The sequence below is a fragment of the Caenorhabditis elegans genome, chromosome X, assembly GCF_000002985.6.
Source record: "Caenorhabditis elegans chromosome X".
NCBI classification, from domain to species: Eukaryota; Metazoa; Nematoda; class Chromadorea; order Rhabditida; family Rhabditidae; genus Caenorhabditis; species Caenorhabditis elegans.
Window position 1 is genome coordinate 1,294,396 of NC_003284.9, and position 23,217 is coordinate 1,317,612.

The 23,217-nt window shown below is 36.0% G+C and overlaps 3 protein-coding genes and 2 non-coding genes across 5 annotated transcripts; 4 read left to right on the top strand and 1 right to left on the bottom strand.

Moving 5' to 3' along the window:
* Positions 1 to 857: 857 nt before the first annotated feature.
* dop-4 (Dopamine receptor 4) lies at positions 858 to 4,435 on the top strand. The gene is made up of 8 exons (NM_075837.5): positions 858 to 1,115; positions 1,760 to 1,948; positions 2,162 to 2,318; positions 2,708 to 2,866; positions 2,916 to 3,083; positions 3,178 to 3,363; positions 3,524 to 3,739; positions 4,018 to 4,435. Exons 1-8 carry the CDS (start codon positions 883 to 885, stop codon positions 4,261 to 4,263), a joined length of 1,554 nt encoding a protein of 517 aa, NP_508238.2. The 5' UTR covers positions 858 to 882; the 3' UTR covers positions 4,264 to 4,435.
* Positions 4,436 to 5,753: 1,318 nt separating this feature from the next.
* Positions 5,754 to 15,109, top strand: inso-1 (BTB domain-containing protein). Its single transcript, NM_075838.6, has 7 exons — positions 5,754 to 5,880; positions 10,168 to 10,223; positions 11,696 to 11,934; positions 13,101 to 13,397; positions 13,446 to 13,538; positions 13,585 to 13,729; positions 14,596 to 15,109. The coding sequence occupies exons 2-7, from the start codon at positions 10,190 to 10,192 to the stop codon at positions 14,601 to 14,603; spliced, it is 816 nt and encodes a 271-aa protein (NP_508239.2). The 5' UTR covers positions 5,754 to 5,880; positions 10,168 to 10,189; the 3' UTR covers positions 14,604 to 15,109.
* Positions 15,110 to 16,847: 1,738 nt separating this feature from the next.
* C52B11.6 lies at positions 16,848 to 16,981 on the top strand. The gene has a single exon (NR_070380.1). It is a non-coding gene; the product is annotated as an Unclassified non-coding RNA C52B11.6 (non-coding RNA).
* On the bottom strand, positions 16,848 to 16,981 carry C52B11.7. Its single transcript, NR_070381.1, has one exon. It is a non-coding gene; the product is annotated as an Unclassified non-coding RNA C52B11.7 (non-coding RNA).
* A 228-nt stretch (positions 16,982 to 17,209) lies between these two features.
* On the top strand, positions 17,210 to 22,245 carry H42K12.3 (Apple domain-containing protein). Its single transcript, NM_075839.9, has 10 exons — positions 17,210 to 17,295; positions 18,139 to 18,263; positions 18,313 to 18,466; positions 18,594 to 18,733; positions 18,778 to 18,910; positions 18,971 to 19,189; positions 19,945 to 20,246; positions 20,291 to 20,435; positions 20,864 to 21,018; positions 22,008 to 22,245. Exons 1-10 carry the CDS (start codon positions 17,226 to 17,228, stop codon positions 22,131 to 22,133), a joined length of 1,569 nt encoding a protein of 522 aa, NP_508240.1. The 5' UTR covers positions 17,210 to 17,225; the 3' UTR covers positions 22,134 to 22,245.
* The last annotated feature ends 972 nt before the right edge of the window (positions 22,246 to 23,217 follow it).

The window sequence follows — 23,217 nt, forward strand, 5'->3', positions numbered from 1 at the left end:
CGCCCAACTAGGCTCAGGTTTTGGCTCTGGATGGGGGTTGGGCTCATTTTCAAGCTAAGACCAACGCTCTGGGTTTGCTTTGAGTCAAACGGGGCTCAGGATAGAGATTGAAGCTTTGGCCCAGGTCAGTGATTGGCTTGAATATTTGACAGCCTACAAAAAGTCTTAGAAGTGAGCTCAGGATAGTGTGGAAGTTCATGTTCAAGATCCAATTCCAGTTTGGAGAATCAGCTCTATTGCAATTTTAAGCTCTGGCTGTAGCTTTGCAAAACTTCTTTTTACTATTTTTTTTATGTTTTTTGTCTGCCACCTCGTTTCCCGAAACTCCCAGATTCACCATCATTGCTTGCCGCCTCATCGTTCTTTCCCCTCATTTTTTTCCTCGCTGTCTGAACTCGGTCGACTTCAAAAGTTCACAATTGGATAAACCGGGTCCGCAATCAAATTTGGGGTGAGGCGGCTGTTTGCTAAAAATATGCCGACGACGACGAAAAAAAATGAGGCAACCACCAGATTTTTGTGCCGCTCAAACGATGCACGTCGTCTTGTTTTCTCTGTTCGAAACTGGAAAAAGAGAAGATTTGAAAACTGAAGAAATAGTCGGAGATGGCTCACATCCTCCTTCTCTCCTCCCACGCCCCTTTACAAAAACCTTTTGCTGTTTAGTATGTTCCATGGGATGGAAACCTGTTGGTTTATCAGTTAAGCGTTCGCACTGACCAATTGTTTGTATTTATTGATATCACCGTGTTTAATTCTCAAATAAAACTGCCCTCCTCCTTTTTTTTTTAATCTTTTATTTTTCAAAACTCTTTTTCCTACTTATTATTCCCTTAATAAACCAATATGCATATCATTTTTCAGCAATTAGCCTACATCAAAATGTTGGCTTACGGGTCTGATCCGAACGCCGAAGACCTCTATATCACAATGACACCGTCCGTCTCAACAGAAAACGACACCACAGTCTGGGCGACAGAGGAGCCGGCGGCAATTGTGTGGAGACATCCCCTATTGGCAATTGCATTGTTTTCCATTTGTCTGCTCACAGTTGCTGGAAATTGTCTGGTTGTGATTGCAGTGTGTACTAAGAAGTATTTAAGGAATCCCACTGGGTGAGTTTGGCACAGGAACTCTGAAATATCATATATTTATGCTCAATTTTAGCCTGTGTGCGCTTTTAAAAAATACAGTAACTTTCTCGCTGCGGAATTCGCAATGTCTTTTCAGAACATTTATTGGCGGAAAGGGTATCATTTATTGGAAATTTGCTGTGCCGAGACCTAATTTTAAAACAAAAATCACAACATTTCGCATTTGGGTAACCCGTTTGTTAAATGAAAATGCATTAAAACTCCTTATTTACCCGAAATTCAGAACTTTATTTTAAATAATTTTGGTGTAGATTATAATTTTCTTTACAATAAAATAATGGTCTCTATAGGTGTGTTTAAATTTTGAACTAACATCTTTAGTTAATAATTCTGTTTTACTCCCGAAAAAGTTGTACGGAAAAGAGATCCGGACAAAAATGTGATCTCGGTTCAGCAATCCAACAAGTAGAAAATAAACCAAAGTCTACTGGGAATTGGGCTGAAACTGATTCTAAATAACTCTGGAATTTGATTTGAATTTTTTTTGGTAAACTACTGAACCCTCTGAATCTGTACATATGTCAACTGAAAATTTAGTATTAGAAAAATGAGCTCTTAAATTTACTACACTTTTTACTCTTTTTAATATCAAACTTAAATTTCAGGTACCTAATTATCTCATTGGCAATAGCAGATCTCATAGTAGGCGTGATAGTGATGCCTATGAATTCATTATTTGAAATTGCAAATCACACGTGGCTTTTTGGCCTGATGATGTGTGATGTGTTCCACGCGATGGACATTCTTGCGTCGACAGCTTCGATATGGAACCTATGCGTCATTAGTCTAGACAGGTATGTGAAAATTCCAAAATGTTAAAAAAATTTGATGAAGCTTTTTTGAAAACCAAAAACTCTGAACTTTGAACCTTTTTCTTGACTTTTTCTTCTCTTTTGTTCAAATCTAATTTCTTCCCCCCCCCCCTCTACTACTACTTTTTTTGTGAGTCATTCAATTTCAAACTGTGCTTTCTTTGACCTTGCACAAACTTTCCGTACTTTTTTCAGATACATGGCCGGTCAGGACCCAATTGGCTATAGAGATAAAGTCTCGAAAAGGAGGATCTTAATGGCTATTCTGAGTGTATGGGTGTTGTCTGCAATTCTATCGTTTCCTGGAATTATTTGGTGGCGGACTAGTTCTCCGCATTTGTATGAAGATCAGGTATGACAATTGGCACTGGCCAAACGGGACTTGTCTAAAATTGGCACTGTCATAGACTATCATCTCACTAATTAGCGCCACAAAATTGACAATTAAGTTGATTAGATAGGGGGATGGTGGTTGGACAAAATTGGTCTGCACTAGAACGTGCCTTGCACTGACCAAACTTAGAAATCGCACTGACCAAACTTAGAAATCGCACTGACCAAACTTAGAAATCGCACTGACCAAACTTAGAAATCGCACTGACGAAACTTATAAATCGCACTGACCAAACTTATAAGTCGCACTGACCAAAAATTCAGAGTTTGAACTGATAAAAATTCAGAGTTTGAACTGATTAAATGCACTTTTAAAATTAAAGAAAAAAACATTTTTCTTTTTTCTAGTCACAATGTCTATTCACGGACAGCAAAATGTATGTGAGCTTCTCTTCATTAGTTTCGTTCTACATCCCGCTCTTCCTCATTCTCTTCGCATATGGAAAGGTCTACATAATTGCGACGCGACATTCAAAAGGCATGCGGATGGGTATCAAAACAGTCAGCGTGAGTAAATAGGAAAATATTTCAGTTTTATAAGTCGTGTTTTGTTCAGATCAAAAAACGGAATGGAAAAAAATCCAACACGGAGACAGAGAGCATCTTGTCCAGTGAGAATGAGCCAACATTGCGGATTCATTTCGGGCGGGGGAAGCAGTCGAGTTCCAGCTTAAGAAATAGCAGGTTTCATGCCAGAGAGTCCACGAGGTTGCTTTTAAAGCAGGTATAAAAACTACTTTGATTTTTCAGTTTAAATGTTCAAAAATTCTAGCGAAATTAGAATTACCTAGTTAGCATCCACAATGTTTCAGTTGCAGGTATCCTGTAAATCATTAAACGATCGTGGCGAGCACAACAATAATAACACGGTGCGGCAGCCATTGCTCCGTGGCACAGAAGGTTGCCATTCCGACTCCATTAGTCGTTCCTCGCAACGTAACTTTCGTGGCAGGAATGTTACGATCGGGAGTAACTGCTCTTCGACTCTTCTGCAAGTTGATCAGGTAAACATAGCGTCTGACTTCTTACTGTTCCAGAATACTGTAACAGGGTTAGTTTTCCTGCCAAAAACAAAAAAAAATCCATAAAACGTGTCAGAAACCATTCACTCAGTCCTCCTCTAATAATGTAAACATTCCATTAAAAATCCCCCAAATTTTCCAGCCGGATCGTATGTCGCTCTCCTCCAACTCCCAAATGGTGATGACATCTCCCTTATCAACGCGTCGAAAATTGAATGTTCGAGAAAAATCGCGCCAAATGATGCGCTACGTCCACGAGCAACGTGCAGCTCGGACACTTTCCATTGTGGTCGGAGCATTTATTCTCTGCTGGACACCATTTTTCGTGTTCACTCCGCTCACCGCGTTCTGTGAAAGTGTAAGTGTAGGATTTGATGACCCGCTAGATGTCGGGCATGCAAATTTATGTTTTGGTAAAAAATTTGAACGGTATTCTAGTGAACGAGAGTTTTTAGTTTTTGAGGGGAAGGCGCCTGGTGAACTTTCCGGTTACTTGCAACTTTTTGAAAAATTTCTGAAAAATGCTTTTATCAGAAATTGACAAAGCCCCTACTATGATAAAACTCGACTCACCATTGCTCCAAAAACCAAAAAAAAGCCCACAAATAGCCGCGGCTAATTAAATTTCCGTTTCAGTGTTTCTCCAACAAAGAGACCATCTTCACATTCGTCACATGGGCCGGTCACCTAAACTCAATGCTCAACCCGCTCATCTACTCGCGCTTCTCGCGAGATTTCAGACGGGCATTCAAGCAAATTCTCACGTGTCAACGCCAGCAAAAGGTGAAAACCGCATTTAAAACGCCACTGTCACTCGTGTTCACTCAACTCATCTCGGTCACCCAAATGTGGGAGCAACCGCCGAATACTTCAATTGAATAGTTTTTATTTTGTATTTTTTATTTTTGATTTTTTTTCAATTTGTAATATGAACAGTTTTTTGGAGTACAGCAGAAGCTCGCTCTGAAAAAAAATTTAAAAATTAGAAATTGGTATTTTGAATTCAGCGTGCCAAGATTATTTAAATTCGAGTTGCTTATAAACTTTATATTTTTTTGAAGTTTCTGAAATACAGTGCAGAAGGCTTATTTGTAGGTACAGAAGTGCCTGCCTGCCTTTTTCAGTAATTTTTATTTTGGAAAATCTTTTAAAATCTTCAAAATCTTCCAGAATGTTTACCTTGTTTCAAAGATCCTGAAAAACATTAAATATGTGCAAAAAAACCACTTGTTCCAAAAGTTTTTCATGAATTTATTTAAAGGTGCCTAAGAATTATCATCGAAAAAAATACGCTCGCAAATTTTTCTCATAATTAACATTTGATCTACCTTTGGAACTTGACTCCGCCGCTAAATTTGTTGCCGTTGTTATTTCGTTGTGGCTGTCTTAACGAAGAGAAAGGAAGAGCCTAGTGAACAAGGTAGATCAAAAATAAATTATGAGAAAAATTTGAACTTTTTGAAAAAAGAAAAAAGCAAAATTTTATCGTATTTTTTCGATAATAGTTAACATTCTGAAAGCCTTTGAAAATTAAAAAAAAGTTTTCACAATCTTCAGCCGCTTTCATCTTCTGAACATAAAAAAAAAACCATAAAAAATCTGCAAAAAGTCATTCTTGGAGCAATGTTACAGACTTTGAAAATGGTGAAAAACTGAGGAATTAGGTAAACGTTTAGGGTCGAACTTCTCATAGTTCAAAGACTTCGTGTACAGTTAATTTTTTTTCTTAACGTGCCGGATAGTTCTCACGGTAGCACAGAAACTAGATGGATTGGTTCATGATACTCAGTCTGGAAACCTATATTGGCTACTATCTCGAAAACCATCACAAAATCGATTTTGCGATGCATATAAGAAATGACCGCAATGAAATTATCTATCTTTATTTGTGATGAATTTTCGATTTTGTACTTCCTGGCCAAGTTATGCACGTTTGTTCGGTGGAGCGCGTTTGCACCCATTTAGCAACTGAACCACCGTGTTCTATTAGGCAGGTGAGCCCGGAATACATACAGAGTTCTGAAGTCAGACCGCTAATTATAATTAACAAGAACAGGTGAAAATGCAAGTACATCCTATAAAGCATGAAAACTATAACAAAAGCTGAGAATTACTTCCTTAGTTTTTGACGATTTTTAGCGAATCTGACAAAATAATATTACAAAAAGGGCCCCCTTCCGATCCAGTGGTTCCAAGTGCCCCCCCCCCCTCCTCCCCAAAAAGGCCATGACGTGACATCTCTAAAAGTGCATATCTTGCGGTTGACTAAACAAAACCCAAGATAAGAAAATTAATTACGCTCTCATTCACAGAGACGTCCATTTAACTGCCTATGAATCATCTTTTCCAGGGCACCGAGATTTTCTTCATTAGCTGAGATTTCCTTTCGGTTCATTATATTGAATTTATTCATCTGATTTGAATTTTCAGTCGGCGTCGTTTCGCCAAAAAATTAGCTAACGAGGTAAAGCAGCTGCTCTGGCCGCGTGCGATTTTCAGGTAAGTTCTTTCAAATTTCAGAAATTTTATCGGATTTTGTTCGCACAACTGGTTTTTGTAAAAAAGTTTTACATATCGATTTTCTTTGGTATCCTTTTGTTGTACATTGTCTACCAATCTGATAGTGAGTAGGTTGAATAAATTTAAAAATAAATTTTAAAGTAATACCTTCAAAAAATTCTTCAAAAAGTTTTATTTATAACTTTGCATATTATGTATGATTTAAATGAATTTTTTCCAATTAAAAAAGTTATATAATCTTAAACTTAGGCTTAGGCTTAGGCTAAGGCTCAGTCTAAAGCTCAGGCTTGGGCTTAAGCGTAGGTTTAGGCTTAGGCTAAAGCCTAGGTCTTGACTTAGGCTTATGCTTTGGCTAAGGCTTTGGCTTAGGCTTAGGCTTAAGCTTGGGCTTAGGCTCAGGCTTAGGCTAGGTTCCCTCCGTTTGTTCTCTGACTAAATTTTTTCCAAAATATTCCAAGTAAACCGGCAATTGTGAGCCAATGAAATTTATTAAAATTGAAGGCACATTTCAATTGTTGTCTCTAAAAAATGAGACTGTAAGGATAGCGTATGGTATATATATCTCACCCACATGGTGTTCTAAGGGCCTTTCGTTTTTATTAGATAATATAATTTTATAAATTGAACATTTTGAGCTTACACGTAAACAACATGAATATTATTAAAAATCTGCAAACATTAGTTTTTGGAGAACTTTTACTTGCCTCAAAAATAGTTGTTAGAAAACCTAAAGTTTCATATTTAATTATTGCCAATCAACAGTGTCAGTATGCAGTTAGAATTAATTTCAAGTCGAATATTTTTTTTGATTTGTCATGTTTTGTCATGTTTCCCTCCAAATGTTGCTCTTTTTCGAAATGTCAATTTCTATCCCCTTCTGCATCTTGCTTTTTTCAATAAATTTCCTTTTTTTCTAGTTCATGATTTGTATGTAAGTTTTTATAGTTTGTTTTTCACTTTGTTTCTGATATATGTAAAGCATGACTATTTGTTACCGGTTTAGATTTATGGAATTTAATTGAACAAATAATAAAAAATTAGGTGAAAAAAGAAAGAAGTATTTTTAGTTGGAATATATTACACTTTGAAAAAATCTAAAAGTTATAAATAGTTGCGGGCTCGAAAAAAAAATTAAGTAATTGAAATTAGGTTCGAAACTAAGGTTACGCATAAAAAACTATAAATTTCACATCTAAAAGGTTTGAAAAATTTACTTCGAAAAAATGTGGAACCTTTTTTTTCCAAATAAATATTCTACTTTTGTCTGAAAACTAAAACTTCAACTTTCTACAAAATTATAATTTGGCTTCTGAAAAAAACTAAACTTTACAGCCTGAAAACTCAAAAGAAACTGCTTTTTTTTTAAATTTAAAAAAAAAAAAGCTTTTCGCCGAATAAAAACTTAAATTTTCTAAAACTTTTCATCACATTTCTGATTTGAAATTATTTTTTCCAAAAAACATGGCAGTTATCTGGTAATTTACGTTTGAAAAGTCTGAAAATGTTTTAACTGAAAAAATTATAGTTTTATATTTTCACTTTAATAAATTTCTAAATAACCGAAAAACTAAAATTCGTAGGTTGGCAAATCCGCGAAAAATTAAAAAGGCACTATATTTCGAATTTTCACGTTTATCACAGAAAAAAAATGTGCAAAGTGTATCAATATTTAAGCAATTCAAATGTTCCGAAAATTTTCATCACTTTTCTGGTTCCGACCTGGTACTGACCGGATATGAAGTATTTTTGGAAATTTTTTCGTTTTTGTCATTTGGAAGTGATCCGCAAAATGATTTAATTCAAACGATGTATCCCGGCAGCAACAGCTCAAAACCTTAGAAATTTCAGATTTTTAAATATGTAGATTTCTTAAAGAGCTAAAATAGTAATCTTCAGTACTAGAGAATTCCTCGAACAAATCCCAAAAAAAATTTAATGAAAAAATGTCAATTGCAATGTAGAACCTCCTAAAGCTATTCCATTATTTTTTTGGAAACATGGGGGGAGAGAGCAAGTGAGAGAAGACGGGGGGAGCACATTCATGCACAAACACACACTCGCACTTGGTTGTTCCTTACCCCCTCACTGTTTCATTTTCTTAAGCCTACATATATACTCTGCGTCTCCCAGCTCTCCCCCAACCGAAGCAGCAGCAGCATCGCCGGGCACCCTATGGCCGTGGACTAGTTCCCCCCATTTCCCGCTTCATATCTCTGCTCGCCCTCTTCCTTCTGTGTGCTCTCTCGGATCCTTACGCAGTAACTGACCATATGGTCAAGTGGTTGGCGGGTGTGCAGTGCTAGTACGATTGTCTTGTCTATTGATTCTTTTTTTTGTCATTCGGAGCTTGGCTGGAATTTTCTGGTTTTTAGGTTTTCAATAACAGCGTTTTATTCTTATGAATTTAAAATTTGCAGTTTTTTCTTTGAATACAACTTTGAAGTTTTCAATTTCACATATATATATATACAATAACTAAAATTATATTTAATTGAGAAAAAATTAAATTTGCTTATTTTTTAATTTACAATATTTCCTGAAAATTGAACTATATACCTATTCCAGTTGAAAAAAAAGCGTAAAATAATATTTTCTTTTTAAAAAAATTCAAACTTTGAAAAATTTATTATAGAGCATTATATTTTGAGTAACAGTATGTAATAATTATTTATAATTTGGTAGCCTGTTAAAACTGATAAAATAAAATAACTTTTAAAAAACCTACTCGAAAAAACATGAAATAATTTTTCCCATTTTTTTTCTACCATTTTGTGGTATTTTTTTCTCGAATTCAATATTGCTGCATCCGTTCCTGTTCAGTTTTTGTTCAATTAATCACACCAAAGCCAATAAATGGGCGGAGTCTAATGAGATAATTTTGTTGAATTTTATTTTAAAATAATAGTCTGGTTTCTATTTCGTAGAATTAAAAATTAATTTTGAGGTTTCAGCGTAAAAAATAACTTGAAATTTTAAAAACCGGAATATTGTGCCAGAAGTGTCCAATATTTAGGCGGAGCCTATTTTAGGGCTGTATTGTTATCCAGAAATTTTTTGAATATTTTTTTTAATGGAACAGATTTTCCTGTAGGCCTTTTTAAAATTTCAAACTATTTTTTGAGCGACTTTGTAGTTTAAAAGTTAAAAAAAGAAACCCACCAACAGCTTGTAGTGAAAGGTTTCTTTTGTATTTATGAGTGCTGGAACTATAATTTTCAAAAATTGTATCAATTTTAAGTCAATTTCCCCCCGAAATTAAAGGTTTAATAAAAGAAAGACTACATTTCAAGTGGACAGTTTTGAGAAATTATTTTTTTAAGTTATGAAAATTAAGAAAAAGTAATCTAATTAGAAATAACATTAATTGAACAAAAATCAGCTGTGAAAATTTTCAAATTCTGTATTTAACCTAAGAGGTATCTTAGAAATTCAATTTGGAGCGTTTGAATACCGTATTTCCTCTATTAGTATTACACCCGACTACTCAACTTTGAAACGGTATATCTCGGTTCATTTTTAAGATATTAATATATTACAAATAACAAATTGATAGAAAAAAAACTAACAAATATTTTGTTAGTTCACAATTTTTGAATAGGACAAACGATAACCGAGATATAAGCTGTCAAAGTTGAACAAATGGGTGTAATACTAATAGAGGAAATACAGTAACTATTAATAATAGGTTCATAGTGTAATTGTTTACCTTTTCTCACATGTCTCATCAGTAATTCAAAAACGTGCTTGAAAAATTATGAGAATGCAAATGCGACCAATTGACAAACTTAGATCCTAGAGCTAGCCACCGCCTATAGCTTCTCTCTGTAATTTTTGCTGACATGTCTAAAATTAAAAAGTTTGAGACAGGAGTTTGTTCATTTCTCATTTTTCACCGACTAATTCCTTCTGAAGCAGACTTATGCTTAAGCCTTTTCAAAACGGAATCTCTGTATATATCCCTTCCCATGTGTTGTCTCCGCTCAACAAAATCATTCTAGGAAGCTCTTCTGTCTGTTTTTATTCCTCGCCCGTTTCTTTTTGTTGGCTGGTTGGGTTTCAGAGGAGACGAAGCCTTGTCTCCGTTTGTTTGCTCATTCCCCCCCCCCCCCTCTCATCCTCAACTCCTCTTCTGGCGGCTCATTCTTCTCTTGTTTGCAACAACTATCGCATTTTCTTCGACGGCTGAAACAGAAAAAAAGCCCCCCGACGACAGCTATTTTGAAACAAATCTCTCATACATTCTTAATGCTTTTTTTTGTTTTTCAGAAAGATTCCGGTCAGGCTGGTGATGGATACGAGGAAGGTGTCGGTATCAAATACAAGTGAGTCTTTTTTTAAAAACATAATAATTCAAAATTGCGAACCCATTGCCGATGTAAAAAAATTTTAAAAAAAAACTCCTTAACACTTGGTGTGCTATGAAAAAGTATGAACCTGCCAATTTCAATAGATGCGAAGCCTAAAGCTGTCGTAGCTATTGCCCAGTCTTCTATTTTTTCTGGAATTTTGAATTTGCTAAATCTTGAAATTCAAGTAGTTTGGTGAATTCTCATGATTTTCCTGACACATAAAAATTGTCAGTATAAGCTATACAAATTTTGTTTTAACTTGGATCAAATTAAAATTTAGACTTTTACCGAGTTTTTTTGACACGCGACACCAAATACAAAATTTCCTAGTCTCCAAGTTTTTGTAATTTTTTATCGGTGTTGTAACTCAAAACCTAAACAAAAAATGTATGTATTTGTGCCCTAAAATGTTTTTTTAAAGTTTCACAAATTAATACGGGACATCTTTTTGTATTTCTAGGCTTGTTAGGACAATTGTTAAATATTATAAAACTGCAATTAGAATTTCAAAAAATTGGTTTACGTGTTTTGAGGTTCAGCTACTATACAAGTACCAAAAATATAACAAAAAATCCAAGTGATGTCAAAAACTTAAAAATTAGTGGGAACTTTGTCATATGCCAATTTTTTAAAAATTGTTCTATTTTGAATTTTGTCGAGCTAAATTGACGAGTCCTTGAATTATAGCAAATAGACAAATGTGCTCAATTTTTGCTAAAAATTTTAATTGTTCAATTATGGCGTAAATCTAATTTCAAAGCTACTGTGTAATCAACAATTTCAAATTAAATTCAAAGTTTAACATTTAAAAACCGCATTCCTTTCCGCTCCTCTGAAACTGAAGCTTCCCAAAAAAAAATAACACCCAAAAAATTTAGCAAATCAAAATTGGAAAAATTAAACAATGCTGGATTTTTCACAACCCTCAACAAAAATTTGTTAATAGGAGCGTAGAAGCCATCAAAATGTTTTAAGACTTTCAGAATCAGCTTGTCAAAAAAATTATCCAAAAACGGCTTTACTTCGGACAAATAACTAAAAGTTTATTTCATCGAGCTAATACGCTATAACTACCCGCTTTTCGTCTCAAAATTTTTTGGTATTTTTGGCTAGCCTGCTGAAAATTTACTGCTAATTTGTTCAGATACAATATTCCAAATTCCATTTTCATCGCGAAAACATTATGTTATTCATCAATTCTCAGTTTCCCGATGGTACTCATTAGTATTCTAAAACTTGAAAAACACGCGAGTTTCTCTCTTGATAGCTAATAAGAATTCTCCAGAGATTTAATTTTCTGTTTTCGAACAAAAAAAAAATTACACAAAAAAACCGCCTCACTATAGCAACCAACATCGCTCAGTTTCATACTCTAGGCACCGCCCACTGTGTGGCAGAGCTGTGAGAGCCCCTCAAATCACCCCTCATTCTTACTCAATTTCCAGCTTCACCACGACAATCTTCTGACACTGAGATGAGCTCCTCATGCGCCACCTCAACAGCTTCAGCCATCGACGAGTCTGACGTGAGATTCTCGTTTCAAGACACAATTCAAGCCATCCGACACATGTCGTCCAACACTGATGACTCGACCAATCAGAATGGGGTGGCCGCCGTCAAGACCAATGGATTCCACTATGGGTCCAGCTCGAGCAGCTGGGTGCGGCTTAATGTTGGCGGGAAGGTTAGTTTAGTTTGCTCCTGGTTTTCTTGATAAACAGATAAAAAACCACGAAAAAGTTACGTGCGTAGCGTCGAAACTTCCAGGGTTTTTTTAGCGATTGCTTTCGTTTCTGGTTCTGCTTTTGACCTGAGACCACAATTTTGTTTTGTAGTCAGAAGAATATCAAGTTTACAATTTTTCAAAACGTATGGCTAGTTGATCCAAAAATCTAAGACATCATCACACTTAAAAGCAGTAAGTAGGCCCTAGGCCTGTTCAAAATCTAGACCTGCTAAAAATACCTACTCGTCAAATATTTTTTTTTGGCTTACCCTTCGCTTATCATAATTGCGGTTTGCGAAAATCAACAATTTTTAGTGAAAAGATAATGGTTGTTTTCCGTTTCGCATAATTGCAGAGTCCACGAGAATGTGGGAAATCTCTGTGGAGTTTGAGATTTGAGCTAGCTAATGAAGACGTGTGATGTTAAAATTGCTTTAGAATTTGGAGAACAAAAATAAAAAATAAATAGAGCAAGCTAGTTAAAGCCTGAATTTGTAAGCTAATCAATATAGCATATGTAGATAGTGGTGATTTTTTCCAATTCTACAGTGATCCAAACATTATTAAAAATAAGCTTCAAGCTTGAAAACCACATTTCTATGTGCTTCTTTGAAACTGAAACTTTATAAATAGTAGGTTACAAAGCTTGAACTTGACAGAAAATTAGTTAAGTAGGTAGTGGGGACAGCCTGCAACCTAGTAGCAAGTCTTTAATTTTATAAGGCCAACAGATCTGTGACAGAAATCAATTAGATATGTATTTGGCTCTAGGTGGCTTAGTCCTGTGACAAGATCTACAGAGCTACCTAGAGTTTTTGCTACAGCATAGTTTAAAATTGAAATTGAAGATCAGTATTTTGATGTAATCTACTGTAGATTTTCTAAAGAAAGGACCTATATTAAGGAGTTTTTAAAGTTTCTACAGTAGTCCAATTGGCATTCAAGTGAGTGCTCCACATTACCTCGAGCTTCTATGAAACTGATCAATCACAAAAATTGAACACCTATGAGCATTTATTCAAAAAGCATTCGAGCGAAAATTTACAAATTACATGAAAGAACAAATGCGTTCGACCGGACTCATTAGCTCCAAAAAAACCCAACTCCTAAAAAATCGAGTTTAGGTATTCCAAACGACAAGATCAACGCTGATGCGTGAGCCGTGCTCGTTTCTCTACCGCCTGTGCCAAGACGAGATGGGCCTCCCAACTGATCGGGATGAGACCGGCGCCTACTTGATCGATCGGGACCCGGACTTTTTCTCGCCCATCTTGAACTATCTAAGACATGGCAAACTGATCATGAACCCGGGACTTTCGGAAGAAGGAATTCTTGCGGAAGCTGATTTTTATAACTTGCCAAGTTTGAGTCAGCTGATCATGGATCGTATTCAAGACAGGGAGAATAGTGTTAAAGATGCGGTAGGTTTGGATGAAGCGGCTTGTAATTTTTTTTTCTTCAAATTTCAGACTAACAAATTTGTGTACCGCGTGCTGCAGTGTCACGAGGAGGAGCTCGCTTCGGTGGTATCTGCTATGACGGATGGGTGGAAGATTGTTCAAGTAGGCGCATATACCTCCTAACCCGCCTAAATAAAAAAAATTTCAGGTAGTCCCAATCAACTCCAACTACACCAACTACACTACCGAACAGCCTCAAGAGTACCTGTGCATCGTGGAAAGAGAGTGCCCCGACAATGGAAGTATGCTTGAAGGACAGGATCGTGCAAAGCTGCTCCAGCAAAGAGCTAGACGTTGGTTTTGAAGAAGTTTTAAAGTTTCGAGCACTAGGGGTCGAGTATAGGTTAAAGCTAAAATATTGAAATGCGAATGGAGAAAGCTTCAGCTAAGAAGCTGCCTCCACTCTCACTTTAAAATTTATGAAATTGCTGGTGTCGTTTTTATGGGAAAATTATTACGCTAATGGACATAGTCTGAGTCGAGAAATTTTGTGTTGTGCAAAAAAACTCACAATCAAAAGATATCTAGTATTGCTAAGAATTTGATGAAGCTGGAAATATTCTGCTATTGAAAAAAAGTTGGTTTTTTTAGTCAGACGCGAAATTTTGCTTTTTTTTGCTTTTTTTTTTTCAAAAATACAATAGCCCGTCTTAAAATAACAATTTTTTAAAAGGTACACCATGAAATTTAAAATTTTCTGGATACAATTTTTCGCAAATGTTACTCGACAAAAAACCTATAAATCTCAACAAATCGTTAAAAAATCAAGAAATACAGTACTTTTTAAAGGCGCACATTTTTTTTGCATTAAGAAAATTGTCGAGACCGGATATCGTACTTTTGGCACGTTTATGTAGTAGAGAAACTATGTAGGTGAAATTGCCGTATTCGTACTTCTACAGTACCTCCTTTTCTCAACATTTTCTAGAAGTCGATGTATTATATTTTCTAAAAAATTCAAACTTTGCGCGGAAATTTTTTTAATTTGGCTGCCTACCAATAAGCGACATTTGCGCAACCTCTTATTGGTCAGTGTTTTTCGAAGTTCCCCAAAGGGACCGCCCGACATATTTCGGGTTTGATCACAGTGTGGCGGAACCCTAAAGATGTCGGGCGCTTCCGTTTTGAAAAATCACAAAATAATGCTGAAACATTTCAGATAATTAATATTTCGAGCCGGACAAACTTTCATCCAACTATCTGGACAACTATTACCCTTTTTTTTAATTTTTTTTCCCTAAGTTTCACCACATTCGTACTCAAAAACTCTTTGTAAGAGTTTCTCCACCTATGCTTTTGTCTTATTTGCACATGTTTCTCCCCTTCCGAACGTGATTAAATCTCCAGTTTAGACATGTATACTTTTTTTTTCTTCTGATTTCTTATAATTTATAAGTATGTCTTTTTTGGACAGTTGAATTGAAGAATTGCCACCAGTGGAGTTGTGGCTATAAATTATATTTTTTAAGAAACCTTCAAGTAACTAGTATTATTACACTTTCTCCAAACCACTCTTGCGGATCTGTCATTTCTTTCTAAGGAACATTTTTTCCGTTTTTTTTGTTTCTCTATTTTGACTTCAAATTCTGAAAATTTTTCAACCTATTTCTTCGTGTCTCCCCAAATTTCCCTTTCTACACTTTTTTCCACTAATGAATAATGATGAAATGATAGACAGTTTGTGATACATTCATCGTTTCCGAGAAAGTCAGGAAAAAAAAAGAAAAGAGAAGAACTTAAATGAGAATCAACATTCCTTTTTCGCCTAGAACGTTTCAAGTTTTTCTCGTTTTCCGAGAAAGGGCGCCGGAGAACAAGTGAAAGGAATCAGAGGGATGGGTAAGAAAAACATTTTCCTTTCGATATGATAGGGGCTTGATCAATATGAGATGCGATGAGCTTTCACTTGCGCCAGTGATCTACCTGCCAATTTTGATGGGCTTCAAATTGGTCAGTGCGTACGGTAAGTAAGACCCGCTGGAATACTTATTGTAGGTTCTTATGGTCAGTGCAAGATGAAGCATCGAGATTATTGCAAGCAGTGCAGAAATTTTCAGATTATTACTGGGCTTTCCACGGTGCTTACAGTCTTGGGACTGGAAATCCCCTACAGGTACTTTGTCAGTGCGAACATCACAACAGTTTGTTGGATTACTGTCTAAAATTTGATTGCCCCACACTTTGCAAAAGCCGAACAATAGCCAGTGTACTAAGCTTTTTGCAGATTTTGTCATTTTTTATGTTTCAAAAATTATTTTTAAAATATCGCAATTTACTGAATTTGCCAATTTTGTAGAGCTTGGCAAATTTCGAAATTTGCCTCACACCCTGTTTGAGATCAAAATCCTTACTTGGCAGTATTGTTCTTGTAACGTTACTTTTCTATTAGTATGAATGGTATATGGTATATTTAAAAGTTTTTCATACGTCAAAGTTAAGCACAATGGCGGAAAAATCCTTACTAAAATTCCCCCGACTCTTTCAATTATACCTAAAGTTGCAATAATTTTTCTACATACCCATTCTAATATATCAAATATGAGTCACTCCTGGGTAATTAATCAAGCTGAAAGCATCATAAAACGGTATAATTCGACTTAATTGTGAACAATCCATCAAACACACAGAACCCACCATCCATAAACTAGTCGAGGCGGCTATTCGGAAGCGTTTACGCATGCTATTGCTTTATGTCCATCAAGATTGAACGGGAGAAAAATGTTGTAGTTGTTTTTGTGGGTAATAGTCGCACATGAATGTTCTAGTCAAGAAAATAAAATGGAAAAGTACAGTTACCGTAGGCTTTTGCAACCATTTACCTGGGTACGGTAGATCTTCCGAGGTGCCTACTGCCTGCAATCGAAACACAAATACTGCGTGGTGTGTCTAAAAAACAAGGCTCTGGTTGTAGTGGGACCCCAACCAATATCATATACCGACACCTCCCGTGTTCCGCGCTCCACTGTGTTTAGTTTGCTGTGGGCGTGGCGAGCTGTCCCTCCCACAGGTAGACATAGTGGGGCGCGGAACACGTGAGATGTCGGCGTATGATATTGGTTGTGGTCCCAATTTTAGATTTTGGGATTTGTGCGCAACCGTCGCGCCTGCCTACCAACTTTTGTAGGTTCGGCAAAATCAGTGATATGAAGCTAAGCTTGACGGATTTGCTATCTCAGCTCCCCATTCAACAAGTGTATAAAGTAATTTTGAACCAGAATCCCGGTAAATGTTTGTAATGTCATTTCTTTTTCCCGAATGTGTCGCATATATTTATTCTGTCTTATCGTGTCTTTCTATGGAATTAATGCAGAGAAGGGGGGCCTGCGAACCGGAACATCTCCTATTCTCTCTCGCCCACATATGTTTAACACATTCAACGCCTTTCGATCAGATCTCTCTCTCTGTCCGGCGATCGGATAAAGTGAAACTGGACAACTTTTGCCCCCTTCACCCGCATTGGTCACTACAGATAAAAAAGAGTGTGGATAAGTTCGAGACCATCTCGGGATGGCGGGTGGACCGATCCGGAGAAGTAGGAGGAGAGTGAAGAGAAACGTACATATCTGAATGTGACCTCTTTTCCATCAGAAAGTGTGTGAGGGGGCCGGAGAGAAAGAGAGAGAGAGAGAGAGAGGGAGAAACCCAGTTAGGAACAACCAGGATTGCTGCTGGATATCTCATTAACCAGCATTTTCAAATCGACGAGAAGTACTGTTTTATTTTCATTTGCGCACGCCGACGCAAAAGCCTAAACGATTTGTTTCTTTTTACAGCAGGCCTCCCACCATCATGATAGTCTACAGTATCCTTGCGTTACTTTGTATTGGCTCAGTCACTTCTAAAGCAGTCAAGGCAAAAGGTAAGTAATCACTAAAATGTTTTCACTCTTTATCAGTGCTGATTAGAAACACCAGATATAAGCGGTGATTATTGAAACATTAGTGTTTCTTTTTGACTACAGTTTGATAACGTGCCACTAAAAATTTATGTACGTAGCTCTAGGAGCTAAACTGTTTGATATTTTTTGATCAGTAAGCAAAAAAGCCCAATTTTTAGCTGATTAACTTATCAAATATAGACTAGAATCACATTATTTTGTCAACTTTGCAGCGTTCAAAAGATATTAAAGGTGGAGTAGCGCCAGTGGGGATTTAGTTTAAATAAACTTATTATGATCCAAAACAACCGAATATTTTTTAGAATTTCTGGTCGCGTTTTGGCAAGTTGCCATAATTTTGAAAAATATGAACTTATGAGGAAATCCAAAGCAATGTCGCATGTTCCGACCCCTACAATGTTTTAATCCAAATAATTAGAATAAAATTACAGTATAAAAAATTTAAAAAAAAAATTTGTTTTTTGGTCGACTTCCAAAATTATGAGTGGCAAAAACTGAGTAATTGTCACTATTTGACAGTAAATAAAAAATTTTCAAAAATTTGTTTGAAAAGTTTAATTGTGATATTTGGTCATTTTGGGGCCAAAGGAGTGGTTTTTAACAATTTCCCCACTGGAACTACTCCACCTTTAAAGCAGCCGACATTTATCAGTTGTCGGTGGCTATAATGTCAGTCGGAATTACCGCTATTAATTTGTATCTTGTTTGGGGACAACTTTTACAGCGTAAAATTTAAACAAAGATACAACCCAGAAATATTTTTCATTTTGGTGACGTTTCCAACCTGAAAAAGCAATATTTCAGACTCTTGCGAGGAGAGCAAAACTCACTTCTTCGTAACAGACAATGCCAGTCTGCAATCAGCCGACCCAATTGTCTACAAAGCAACTTCCGAAGAAGAATGCTTGTCAGCTTGCACAAAAAATAGAGTGAGCTCCACAAAAAAATTGCTCCTAAATTCCAAAATTTCATATTCAGGACAAGTTCGACAGACCAATCGTTTGCCACTCTTTCACCTACGACCACGCCAGCTTCTCCTGCACCATCCACAAGGAGAAGTCAGCTCCAGTTGGGTCTGCTCAAATTGAAAATTCGGTTGGAAAGAGATACTTTGAGAAGATTTGTCTATCACGTGAGTTATTGGGAAGCTTTCAAAATGTCTTCTAATTGCCAAGTAGCAAAACCAATCAATTCTTACCGTTTACCTAATATTTTGGGTTACGGTAGTTAAGCCATCAAGCTTTACCCACAATTTTTAGACAATATCCCACAGCAATGCGCCCAGACTCAATTCATCCGTGTTGATCAAAGTGTGCTCGTTGGCTATGCGGTCAACATGACGCTCACTGACAGCATCGAATCGTGTGCTGCTCAATGTGTACAGGAAGCCGATTGCAAGGTGATTTTGCTCAATTTTCTGTTGCTATAAGTCATTTGTTTCAGTCTGCCATGTACTTCTACGAAGACGGAGAATGCATTACCAACAAGGAATCTGCAATGACAAAGCCAGCTGGATTCACAAAGGAAGAAAACGACAAGGTGATCTACTTCCAGAATGGATGCGACTTGAACAAGAGTTAGTTTTTTGGTTTTTTTTTTTGCAATGTACAATTTCAAATAAAATTTCAAATTTCAGAGAACGAGCCAACCGTCGAGACTGAGGAAGTCCAAGAGGAAGTCAGACCAGTAGCTCATGTGCTTATCTCTGAAACGACTCCAAAACCAGATTCTCCAGTTGAGAAGGTTGTTGAGGAAGTTGGTGAGGAGGTGAAGCCAGAGATGAAGCCAGAAGAGCAGTTCGATGAGAAGCAAGAGGAGACCAATGCACAGACTGGAGAGGATGAGGAGGAGTACGGTAAGTAGTTTAGTAGTGGGGTCGGCTTTCAATTTGGAAGTCGTGTTTCCCAGACTGAGAAGTAAAGCAATTTGCGACTTATATGCACTGGCTTGAGACCCATGAGTTTTTTGAAAAACTCAAAGGTATTGAAGTCGGGCGCGTTGTGCTCTTTACAATAAATTTCTGACAATAAATTTTCTAGACATCAGGATACAAACACAGAAACAAATATTTTTGGTATTCTGGATCCGATGCTAGCCTTACTTTTATATTTAAAAAAATTGGGAAGCTTCTCGAACACTTTAACTAAAAAAGCTCACCGTATATGCTAATCGGCAAGTGGAGTCAGAATGTCTTATTTCGGTTTGATCTTCAAAAAATGCGGGAGTTGATACGCAAACATCTCACCTGATTTTGCATGGTTAAGAGCGTTCTGCCCGCATTTTTTGTAGGTCAAACTATAATGAGACAGCCTGACACCACGTGAATTGACGTATACAGTGAGCTCTATTTTCTACTGCTGGCGACACACACTTAACTTACCTTCTGGATTTTAAAATGCACATTTTGGAATTGACAGAAGCTAGTTCAGTCTTGCAACCAGTTAACTCACAGGAACTTCATATTTAAACAAAATTTTTAGAGTGTTTGGTACTGGCAAAGTTCAGAAAATGTAATCTACTTTTTCTTGATTTCAACTGGAAGTATGATAAAGGCCCATTGAGCTCTAAGAAAAATATACCCAGCCTAAAAATTTAATTTAAAATTTCCAGAAGACGAAGAAGTCACCGAAGAAACCACAGAGGAAGAAGTCACAACAACCGAAGCACCCACCACCACCACCACTACCGAGGAGCCAACAACCGAAGCCTCGGCTCCAAAACGCATCAAGGCACACCTTCACAAGAAGATCAAGAAGCACCCAAAGAACTTTGGATCCAAGACTTATGAGATTCTGAAGAAGCAAGAAACTGTCAAGAAGTCAAAGATTGAGTTCCCAGAAATTGAAGAGCAAGAAATCACAGAAGACTCTGCGGATTCTTCTAGAGCCATTGAGCCACAAGAGCCAGAGGAGGTTATTTTAAAATTTCCAGTATAATACATATGTTCCATTTCCAGACCTACTTCTCCGACTGGTCTGACTGGACTCCATGCACAAAGAGCAACGAGCGACAGGTCCGTAGAAGACGGTGCCTGAACTTGAGAAAATGTCTCGGAGCTTTGATGCAAGTTCAGAACTGCCCAGAGATTATTCCAACAAGCAGTGAGTTAAGAAATTTGTAAAGTTTTGGCTAAGACGAAGGCTTACTTTAGGCTTAGGCTGAAGCTTAGGCTTAGGCTCAGGCCTAAGCTTAGGCTTAGGCTTAGACTAATACTGAGGCTTAGGCTTTAGCTTAAGCTTAGGCTTATACTTATGCTAAGTCTTTGGTTTAGGCTTAGGAATTTTCTAATAAAAAAATTGAAAATTGTGAAAGATTCGTGCTTAATCAAAAACTAGCCCCCCTGAGCAGAGCCAATGTATAATAACACGGACTTTCATGATATGATAAACTATGAAAACTGAGCAGTAGCTGAAGTATAAAATCTAGAAAAAATCAGTAAATCCTGTGAGCTCTGTTTCTCTAAAATTCTCAAAATGTTCAAGCGGCCGAAATTTTGTGGGTCCAACTTCCAAAAAGCTTTATTTTCCAGCTCCACAAAACAACGAGATGATCAGATCAGTTGTATCAGTTGATGGTGATGATGAGCCAATTGCCGTTGATAACATTTCAGTTGACTCTGCACCAAGCAGCATTTTGCCAGTGCTCAACGAGCAAGTCTGGGGACACTGGCAAGGAACTTGTCAGGTAAGGATTCAGGAGACCCCGCTTTATTATCAAGTTATCTACAAAAAAAATATATTTTTACAATCAGTATAATCAAGACCTTGACAAGGCGGTTCAAGGTTTCCATGAACATTCCTTATGTTGAAAAACTTTTGTAACTTTTATCAAGGTGATATTTGTTCACGTGAATGTAGATTCATGATAAATTGGACAATTCTCTGTACCCGACAAATTCAGTACAAATTTCAAATTTGGCTGCCATGTTAGTTGGCTTTCAATAAAGTTTGTAGATCATTGTGCCGGCCACAGTTCACTGAACATTCCTGGAGTTTGTACCAGTTTTTTGAATGTTGTAGCTCAAAAACTGTCAAGTTTAGAAAACAATTTCTAACTGAAAAATTGTTTCTCAACACGTTGTTTATTTTTCTGTTATATATATTTTTAATGTCTTACTATTAGCACTGTTTTGACAAGAGATGTACTATTTGAAACGGTAGATCAGAGTTCTTATAACTTTATACTGTTTAGGTTCGGTTTTTTAAATCTGTAACAGGTAATATTTCGCTTTTTGTATTTTTTGACCAATTTTTAAAATAATATTTCAACTTTTAGTTTTTCAAAAATATATTTTATATTTTCAAAATGAACAAAACCATAAAAAAAATCAGCAAACGTGTTAAAAATTGAAAAAAAAGTATTACTTTCTATTTAGAATAAACTAGTCTGTAAGAGAAATATGTACCTGCCTTAAGCTTGTCTGCTGGCAAAATGAACTTAAATTGAAAACGCAATTTTATTATTTGTTTGATATAATAAAACGCCGTTCTTGTACATATAATTCAGCGGCAAGTAAAAACTTAAAAACGTTTCGTAATTTTTTTCACTTTTTCTGTTAGCTTAAACTTTTTGCTATTTTTTTTTCAAATTAAAAAAAATTTAAAATTTTTTTTTTTTAACTAGAAAATTCCATTGAAAGTTTTTCAACTCCTATAAAACTATAAAAATTACAGCCATTCGCATCTTCCCAGCCATGCAACAATGGATTCATGATCGGATTCGAATCACGCGAGTGCATCGCCAAGGACCCCGCTCAGTGTGAAGGACCATTCTTCAGATACTGCCAACATTCTTGTTAACTCCACTACCGCTTTTAATTGACCACTGACTGCAATTTCTCCCACGTGTATTTTGTAATCCAAATTTTAATATTAATGGTTTTCAATTAATAAAGTTATTTTAATATTTTTTGTTTGAAGTATTTCAGAAATATTGTGAAAATTCTAGAAACTTTTTTTACGCAAGACAATTATCTGTATAAGTATTGTTGTATTATAAGCTTAGAACTTGTGATGGTTTTTTTTCTTAAAAAAAATTTATAATTTCAATCAACCCTTACCTAAAAATGTTTTGAAAAAATTTGTTTTTGTAGATTAAAAATCAAAATTAAATATTTCTAAAAAAAAGCGAAAAAAAAACTGTAATTTGCCAAAAACCATGCTTCATTGAGAAAGTGGAAAAAATTATCATATTAAACCGTCTTTAAAAATGTTTGAAATATTATTTTTTATTTAAAAATGGCGGTTACTCACTTTTTGCTAAGTATAATTTTAGAAGTCACCCCCAGTTTTACCAGGAATAGCTCATGAGTTGAAAAATTTAATATTGCTCTATATGTCTCAAAAAGCTTTACTATATATATATTTTGCACTTTTTCAAGTGTTTTTTGTAATGGCAGTGTAGTTATATTATTTACAAACTCCCATTGACCGTGCCAAAATTTTGATACAAATTGTTATTATTCTCGTAAAAATTTTTTAAAAAAGTAAAATGACCTAATCTTGACATATTTTTTTAGTTGAAGCTTGCTGATATTTAAAAAATGACATGAAAATCTCAAATTTTTAATTTGACAAAACTCTACAAAACTATGTACAGTAATCTACGGTCATATATTGTACTGTCCGTATTTTATACTTTGAAACAAACTCGTCAAACGACTCTTAAATAACGACTTTCTAAATAAATATATATATATTTGAAAACTAAATTTTCCACCCCATTTGATAGACGGAAAGGGGCGGGACCACCATCCGACGGCTAGACATACTTCAAGGTCGGTTTGGAAAACAACGGAACACAACAAACCTTGAAACATCTGCAAGGACGTATAAATAGTGCAACGAAAAACTGATGTTTCGATACTTCGCCTAGAGCTTTCAA